The sequence below is a fragment of the Haemorhous mexicanus genome, chromosome 7 (genome assembly GCF_027477595.1).
Source record: "Haemorhous mexicanus isolate bHaeMex1 chromosome 7, bHaeMex1.pri, whole genome shotgun sequence".
Taxonomy (NCBI): domain Eukaryota; kingdom Metazoa; phylum Chordata; class Aves; order Passeriformes; family Fringillidae; genus Haemorhous; species Haemorhous mexicanus.
Genome location: NC_082347.1, coordinates 23,222,937 through 23,231,727, shown reverse-complemented (window position 1 = coordinate 23,231,727; position 8,791 = coordinate 23,222,937). Strand labels below are relative to the sequence as shown.

Below are 8,791 nucleotides of genomic sequence, written 5' to 3'. Positions count from 1 at the left end.
TGGTTTGTTTGTTTGTTTGGTTTTTTGTTTGGTTTGGTTTTGTGTGTTTTTTGGTTGTTGTGGGGTTTTGTTTTGTTTATTTGTTTGGTTTTTGTGGGGGTTTTGGTTCTTTTGGTGGGGTTTTCTGTTTGTTTGGTGGGGTTTTTTGTTTGGTTTTTTTTAAATTTTTTTTTGAGGGGGGATTTAACTGCAAGCAGTTCCTGGCTTTTGGCCCCAGTCCCCATTTTGAAGAGGGGGAAATTCCGCGGGAATTCTCACAGATAATAATGACTAATTCTGGGATAGCTTTGTGCGAGGTTCACCACACCAAGAGGGTCAGAAAAAAAACCTTTTGCCTAAATACTGTCTTCCTTGCACTTTTCTTACACAAGGCCAGACTTTGGCGTCCATCACCAGCACGGCCTGTGCTCCCTGCTCCCCCGCAGCTGTGTCTGAAGGCTCACACGGAGCGCACCGACGCTGGGTGTCCTCAGCAGCTGCCGTCGGTTCTTCCTGTCAGCCCAGGAGCAGCGCGGCACCGTCCGCGGTTCGTGTCCCGCTCGCACAGCGGAGGATGATGTTCCCACTCCTCTTGCTTGGTGCATGCTGCCAATAGAGCCCCGAAGCGCGGGGAGGGTGCGCACCTCCGGGCCGCTGCTGTACGTGTGAAAGCTGGGCTCAGATCGGTCCACAGCCGCGAGGGGCGGCTCTAATCTCGGCCCCAGTCCCCTTCGGGGCCCGCTGCTGTACGTGTGAAAGCTGGGCTCAGACCGGTCCACAGCCGTGAGGGGCGGCTCTAATCTCGGCCCCACTCCCGTTCAGGCCCCGCTGCCGTGGCGGTGCGGGCCCGGCCCGACCTGGCCGGCAGCGCCCTCAGCGCGGGCGGCGGCGCCGCCTAGCGGCGGGCTGTAGGGCGTGCCGCGCTCCCGCTCTCGGGACCGAGAGAGGCCCCGCGGAACCGCCTCACCGCCGTGACACCGATACAGCCTCCGGGGAACAGCCTCACCGCCGTGACACCGATACAGCCTCCGGGGAACAGCCTCACCGCCGTGACACCGACAGAGCCCCGGGGTAAACCCCCGATGAGGTCCCCCTCGCTTCCGCCCACTCCTCAGACCGGCTTCACCGGCTCTCGCAACCTGGAGCTCCGTATACTCCCGGCTCCAGGGGCACCTCATCACTCTCTACGCCTGCCTGAAGGGAGGTTACAGTGAAGACTGGGGACTGGTCTCTTCTACTCTGCCTACAGAGAGGACAAGAGGAAATGGCCTAGAGCTGGGACAGGGGAGACTCAGATTAGATATTAGAAGGGTTTTCACTGTTAAGGTGGTCAGGCATTGGAATAGGTTGCCCAGGAATGTGGTGGAGTCACCACCCCAGAGGTGTTTAAGAGGCATCTGGATCTGGTGCTGGTGACATGATTTAGTGGTTTAGGGGTTACAAGTGGTAGTGCTGGGTGGATGGTTAGACTTGATGTTCTTAAAGGTCTCTTCCAACCTTGATGATTCTGTGATTCTTTGTGTTGGCACAGATGCTGGATACAGCTGAAGGAGCATGCCTGCGGCAGCTGTAGAAGTTAGGAGAGCTGGCAGTTGCTTCACCAGGACCACAGCTGTTACATAAAGTGCCCCAAACAGCACTCTGCAGGAGAGAGGCCACCCCATTACTCCCATATGTTCACCATCCCCTCTCTAAAGAGACCTAAATGTGGAAGCCAGTTTATTCCTATTCCCCAAGCCTTCAGCTGACTGCTCCTGCCTTTCCCACAGTTGTGGAAGGTGCTGTTACACCACTATTCAACATGCTGCCAAGTCCAGAGCAGAAGCCCTTGTCAGAGAAGGCTGGACAGGGCTGTTGTCATCTCCCAGCACTGAAAGTGCAGCCCACTGCCATGTGGCAACTGTGCAGTCCACTGCCTTGAGAGGCCAAAACTCATTCACTAGGTAGGAGTTAACACCCACCCAGAGGCTCAGACCCTTGGACTCAGGCTCCGAGGCACATCTTGACTTTATGAAGCCCAGTGACATACTCATTTCAGATGGTAAAACAACAGCCTGATTTTTTTATCATCTCTCTCTCTCACTTCTAGCTCCCTGGTGGTGAGCAAAGGTGCTCAGGCAGCATGACCAGCTGATGACTGCAGAAGGGGTAAGCACAGAGGGACAGCCTGCTGGACGTGGCACTAACCTTCAGGAAGACACAGTATCAAGATAGAGAAGTCAGCATTCTTCTCACAGTTCTGTACAAAGGTCAGGTATGAAAAAGGCATCAAAGAAATCAATCAATCAATCAATCCATACATGACAGTATTTATTAGTTGTTTTAACACATCACCCAGTGGCAAATGCACCCAGAGATGAGTTGACTCTGAGACCTTCTGTTCCCAGCCCATGAGATTGGCCATGGGCTGGGACCATTGGCAATGCATAACCCACTGCAGGACAGAGCTGGACCCTGCTCATCTTTTAGGGTTTGAGGCAGTAGCTAGTCAAGTCAAATAGATGGGTTAATATTGTAGAAGAGGCACACCACAGGTAACAGCCATTAAAGTTCATGGGATTCAGTTCCTTGCATCTCAGAGGAGAAGAGAGAGCCCAGGTAGATCCCTTCCCTACATAACCTTAAAAAAACAGCAGGAGTTTTCCATTTCACCAGCAATCTATTAGGGCTTCCCTGCAGAGTAGCAGCAGGTTTGAGCTCTGTTCCTCCCCAAAACTGGAGACCATGGAGAGGGCAGTGCTGCTTTGAGAGGAGTTTCCCTACCTTTTTTCCAAGGAGGGTCTTGGTGCTTGCAGGATTCTATTAGTCCCCGGGAGGGAAGTGAGGCACAAGGCAAACCCAAGTGATGCAAAGAAGGAAAAGCAGAACCACAACCCTGAGTTTTCCAGACCCCAGCCTCTTCCCCTTTCTCTTGTTACCAGCCTGCCACGACCTGCATCTCACTCTGGCATGCCACCCACTGCAAGGCAGATACACCAAAGGCCAATGTGCAAGTTACTCTGAAGGCTGTTACCCACAGTGATCTCTTCCTAAACCCCATCACACCCATCCCATCAGACACTTAGGCTCCAGACAGAAGCAAAAAGTTTCCCCTTTTCCTCTCCCTCTCTCTCCACTTCCATCCTGATCTCTTCTTCCATCCCTTGGTTTTAATTCCACTTTGATTTCTGGGTGTTACTCAGGTACGTTTTCACGAAGAAGTTGGAGAAGAGGGCCAATAAAGTGGTATACAAGCTCGATGAAAGGAGAAGCAGTGGCCAGGTAAATCGGCAGAGCTTATCATCCTTCCAGAAGAAGATAAAGATGTTCATTATTACATATCCTGTAATCTGCACAATCTGTGAAGTGGTGATTAGCATGGTGATGGAGTGGGGTACCCGGATGCCCATGGCTGCCACAGCGTAGTACAAGTACATCGCAAAATGGATACTGAGGTTTAAGGCTGTGTTCCACCCTGCCCCAGCTGCCATTATCTTATAGCCATACCAGGATAAAATCATTGTGGCAACGTGGTGGTACCAGTGCAGGAAGATGAGCTTCTTTTTCCGGAGAACAATGAACAGAGTGTCACCTGGGGTTGGGGAAGAGGTATATCGTTAGTGAGGTGAAAGCACAGCATTTGCACAAGTTTACACATGAAACAGATGAAGCAAACGTCAATGCTGAAGCCATTATGTGGTTTGATCCCACCAAAGCCTAGGTTCCCATTGAAATCATCTGTATTGAAGAGGACCATTTAGGCACCCTATCTTCTGACATGTTTGGAGTATAAGAGCCCCTTGCACCAGGCTTGCTTTCCCAGATCTCCCTGCACAGTATTTCCAACTGGCTCTTCTTTACTTCTTTTTATGAAAGCTGTGTGGAAAGCCCAACCCTCCCTGCCTATCTGCTGCCCCTTCGCCATGGTTGTTCCAGTGCAGAATTGCCTAGTCCAGGCACCAGCCTGGGGATCAAACTCGAACGGTAACATCAGGCTGCAAGCCCGTGGAGAGCAAGCATATCATCTGAGTCGAGCAATAGGGAGCAAAAAACAATTGACATATGCAAAGCTAAGCAACCCTTTTCTCCAAGTAACATTTGGACAGAGACCTGTAAAAGAAAATCTGCTTGTGAAAGCAAAGCAATTATAAACACACAGGATAAGAAGTTTTAGACTCACCCATTTCAACAAGTTTGCTCAGTGCAAATAGATATATCCAAAACTTGGAAACAGGATGGACATAAAAAGATTGACTACACACTGATTGCTTAAATCCCTTGGTAAGGAGGAGGAAGGCCATCTGCTTCCAGATCCGACAGGCTGCAATGAGACTGCAAGAAAACCAGAGGAGAGCTAAACACTGTGCCCAGGGCCTCAACATAGCCTCTGACAGCTCTGCACCTATGGATATTTAGTTGACTCCATCTTGATGCTCAGGGCAATCTCAGAGACATTTAAACAAACCTTTGTCTTAGACTTCCTAACAAGTTTTAGCAAGGATTTAAAACCTATTCCTGCAAGACAAAGCAGCATGAAAGAGTGCTCCCCTCAGGGAAGCACCCCCTGCTTCTGCTGCTTGAAGAGGCACTTGAGCAAAAGCTGCCCTACCTGATGAGAAATGGAGGACAATTTTCCTGATGTCCTGCCTTTCAACATGGGCCCAGAGGACTGGGAACACTTATAACCTCCTGTGGCAGGTAACTCCTACAGCTTATGAGAAGAAATAGCACTTTTTCTTTGTTATCAACCTGTTTCATTAGCACAAGTTTGTCTCTGAACAGACATCCCCCGACCTCCCCTCTACCACACCTTGTGGTTTTACAGACCACTGCCATACTCTGCCCTAACAGAGGACAACCAGCGTCCCTTTGGCCTTGTTAAGCCAATTGGAGTTACAGAGGCAGTAGTCTAGTTTTTCTCTGTCCCACCAAACAGACAGAAGAAGTTACGGAGATGACGGGAATTTTCTAAAATTTACACATGCTAGTTTAAATACAGAGCACGGGCTGAAACATTTTCATGGCCACTGCAGGAAACCTATTCAATAAGACTGGACAGTTTGAAAGCACATTTTAGTTAAATCTTTTTGCTTCTGTGAGTGCAGCAGAATTCTCCCCACCTCCTACACAACAGCATTAAAGAAATGGGGAAGCAGGGGGGGTGGTTAGGGGAAGAGAAAGAAATCTAAATTTTAAAGAGAAATAGACCTCAAATCAAACTTTCAGTTGGCAGGCACCCTTTGAATGAGGGAAGATGTATGCTCTTGCAGGCTTCATGTTCAAATTTACCCACTAATGATTTTCAAGCACTCTCCCCAGAGATCCTTTTGCAACTCATTCTTGCTGGAGTATTTCTGGTGAGAAATAAATGACTAGTATAAGCAGGTCACTCCCCTAGTTGGAAAGTGCCTTCAAGAGGAAAAATATTATGTATTTCCCTAGTGATGTAGTGGATAACCAGAACTTTCCATCAATCCAGTTCTGAGGAAGGGTCTACAGCTGTCTCCAGATTTAACAAAGGCTCTTACCTGAACAAAGCCAGGCTGAAAGACCACAGGATCAGTGGTCCACGCAGTTTGAAGGGCCTCCTTTCCTTCATGAAATGTTGGATTCCAAAGATCAGGATCAAATAAATAACAGAAAAAATTAAAGACTTTTGCCTGCAAGTAGAGAAGAGGGAACAGTCAGGAAAAGACCCAAACTGACCTATTTTTAGCCAGACTTCTGTAGCCCCAGCAAAGTACTCTTACCAAGAAACAAAAGATTTCCCATTCTCATGTTAAAGCTGGGTTTGGTCACAAAAAAGCCTGCCCTGACAGTGAGCAAGCAAGAACCCTGGGGACTGCACAAAACAAAGTGAAGTGCTACATCATGGAGATTTCCACAAGACCTTGATGGGATGAGGCAGATTCTGGTGGCCTGTGAGCAGGATCCAAAGCAAACACATCAATGCATCTTATCCCTTTACACATGAAACTTTACAGGCAGAGGATGTCTGCACAGGATGTCTAAAAAGGCCAGTTTCATTTAGGCTGGAGCCTCAAGTGCCTTGTGTTATATCCCACACATTCCAAGGCTTTAGTGCAGCATGGCAGGGCTGAGTACCCTGTTAGCCAGTGCAAGGGCTGCAGTGGCCATCTGTGGGTGCCCTTTACCCTCTCGCCACATTACCATCCCCCTAAAAGCTGCAGCCCTACCTGCACCACTGTTTGCTCTGCCACATGTACTGCTGCACCCCATCCTCCACAGCCTCAGGTACGCAACCAGAGACCCCCAGTCTTCTCCTCCTCGGAACTGAAGATCCTCACACTTGTTCTGCTAAAAGCAGCAGGACCCGATAGGACTACCCAGGGTCTGGAATGCACCAGGTCAGCAACCTCCTCTCCTCTCACCAATTCTCCTCCATCCATTTCCTGGCTGCCCGGTGATTAAAGTTCTTCTCGAAGTCATACTCTCCCAGCGGCTGCAACTCCGACGGATCAATGTTCGCTTCCATATTCAGCATACCCGGGAGCGACCCGAAGCGAGTCACTCCCGCCCGCCTCACGGTGGATATAGTCTCGGGAATGCGCTCCGCCCCAACATCGCACCGCGGCGGGAGGCGGGACCGGGAGCCGCCCGGTCCGACGGAGAACCGGAGCCTCCCACTCCTTGTGCTGGGTAAGAAGGGGGAGGTTCTGGTCACCCAGGCTGGGCGGGAGGTCTTCCCGTTCCCCATCCAGCCCAGCTCATCCCTCAGCAGGTGGGCAAGATGATTCCAACACTGTCACCAGCAGCAGGCAGAAATTCCATTACCCTGACTGCGGTTAGCTGTTGTGCCTTCTTCACCACAGACTGAAGCATCTGGCTGCTGCTGGAAACTAGATGGGTTCTGGATAATCTCCTACTCAAGTTCCTGCAGCTGAAATGGCTCCAGCACAGTCAAAATCCCCTGAATGCAGCATATCTCATTGCACCCTCTGGTCATTCACCTTGGTGTCTCTCCCAAGTGTTATGTCTTTACACAAGTGCAAAGCTGCACCCTGCAAAGCTCACAAACTTGGAAGTGGTTTGCTTCATGCAGGCATCACTGTGCCTGTGCACAAGTCATCTGCTTAACTGCTGCCTCTTCAAACAGGGGAACATTTGCCTGGGTGAGACATTTCATAGGATTTTAGAATGTTTTGGGTTGAAAGGGACTTTAAAGATCATCTAATTCCAACTCCTTTGTCATTGGGAGGGACATCTTTCACCACACCAAGCTGCCTAAAGCCTTATCCAGCCAGGCCTTGAACTCTTCTAGGGACTGGGCATCCACAATTTTCTCTGTATTTGACAATGCAGTAGTGTGAGAAAATCAGGAAAGAATTTGACATGTAGGAATTAAAATCCCTTGGTGATTTTTGCACCACCCCTGACTTACACTCTCAATTTGGCAGAGCACTTGCATGTATCTGTGGAAAGTTCAGCTTACACATGTCAGCAGCAGTGGTTTTACCATGCCCCACACAGGGAAAACACTCTGTACATAGCATGAGCTCCCACTGTGCCTTGCACAGTTCTCACCTTAGTGTTTCAAGCACCAAGGATGTCCTTCCCCTTCCAGAGGACTGCAGGTCAGGGATTGTGCAGTCTCCATTCCTGGGTCGCTTGTCTTTCATCTTTCATCACCTACTTTGGGCAGTAGCATTACCAGGAAGAATATTCAGGTACATGCTGGAGGAAACTTTCATCTGTTACAAGGGCTTCTGCACACCACCAAGAACAGGTGCAACCACCAATAAAGCCAAGAGTAAGAGCAGAGAAGAGGCAGCACAGTAACACAAATTTTTTGCACTTCTAATGCATAAAAGTCAATGTTCAGTCTCATTATTCAGCAGCAAAGCCATGTTGGGAACCTTATAAGTTTATCCCTCTCCATGCTCTTGACAATGGTTTCAATGTTGCTGACTTCTTTGCCTGCATATTGTCTGTGCATTCACTGATGGAGTACAGTTGTTACTGTTTGAGGCACTACAAGTACAAAATACCTGCTTTTTTGACGTATGCTTTAGTAACCATTAAACAAGGCCTCCTTTACATAAGACACAATATGAGAAGAGAAAAAAAAACCTTTAAATACCTGTTGAGACATGCAATGACGAGTTGGATTAGCTGAGTAGAAAACATCCTGATATTGACATAATTTCTTATCTCTAATCTAGTTTTAAGTTCAGTAAAGTTTTCATTTTGAAACTGTTTCATGCCACATGAACAAGAACAATGCCTCTCCTAGGGCAGGTCTGTCCATCCATCCCTTAGGTGGTGGCATGCATAGTTACAGGAGGAGCTCATGACACTGCAGCTCTTTGGTACCACCTGAGTAGGCAGCTGGCAGCCCTCCCCAAGTGTCTCCATGGCAGATGGAAACAAGAACAACACATGTAAAGAACAGAAGCAGATAGCAGGGATGAAGCTCTTAGCATCCTCTGGCACACGTCTTGCTTAATAAGGCAGGCTTTGTCACAGACTGAAAGCTCACCTGCACAATCCAGATGCAGTTGTGACATCCTTGTTATCCTCTTTTCTCCCCGCTGTCAATACATCTGTCTGCCCTCCTGGATCTGGGTGGATTAGTGTGCAGAGAGCTGCCAAGTCCAGTGCCTTGTCACTGGCACTGCTCAGAAACACTGCTGGACTCAGAAGGCTTTAGGAGCTGACATGCAATATAGAAATCAGAGCAACGTGCAAATAAACAGATGAGCTAGTTTTCACACATCACAATGAATTGCACAGAGCTCAGCCGCTGCAGGTGAGGAAGTGGAGCCCCAGCAAGACTTCACACAGAGCAGGAGCATCAGGGCTGCAGTCCTGA

At 49.0% G+C, this 8,791-nt stretch overlaps 1 protein-coding gene across 2 annotated transcripts; it reads right to left on the bottom strand.

Moving 5' to 3' along the window:
- Positions 1-2,272: 2,272 nt before the first annotated feature.
- Positions 2,273-6,514, bottom strand: ELOVL3 (ELOVL fatty acid elongase 3). 2 transcript variants are annotated; one of them, XM_059851445.1, is made up of 4 exons: positions 6,351-6,514; positions 5,487-5,618; positions 4,139-4,290; positions 2,273-3,550 (listed from the first exon to the last, which is right to left on the bottom strand). In XM_059851445.1, the coding sequence occupies exons 1-4, from the start codon at positions 6,461-6,463 to the stop codon at positions 3,129-3,131; spliced, it is 819 nt and encodes a 272-aa protein (XP_059707428.1). In that variant the 5' UTR covers positions 6,464-6,514; the 3' UTR covers positions 2,273-3,128. The 2 variants fall into 2 exon arrangements, with proteins under 2 accessions (XP_059707428.1, XP_059707429.1); XM_059851446.1 differs by lacking the exon at positions 6,351-6,514 and adding an exon at positions 6,156-6,329.
- Positions 6,515-8,791: the final 2,277 nt, after the last annotated feature.

Excerpts from the sequence above, each read along its gene's own strand:
- ELOVL3 (XM_059851445.1), bottom strand. The coding sequence starts at position 6,463 with ATGCTGAATATGGAAGCGAACATTGATCCGTCGGAGTTGCAGCCGCTG. Across the intron at positions 5,619-6,350 it reads AAATGGATGGAGGAGAATTG|GCAAAAGTCTTTAATTTTTT; the intron begins GTGAGAGGAGAG and ends CTCTACTTGCAG. Across the intron at positions 3,551-4,138 it reads GAGCAAACTTGTTGAAATGG|GTGACACTCTGTTCATTGTT; the intron begins GTGAGTCTAAAA and ends CCCCAACCCCAG.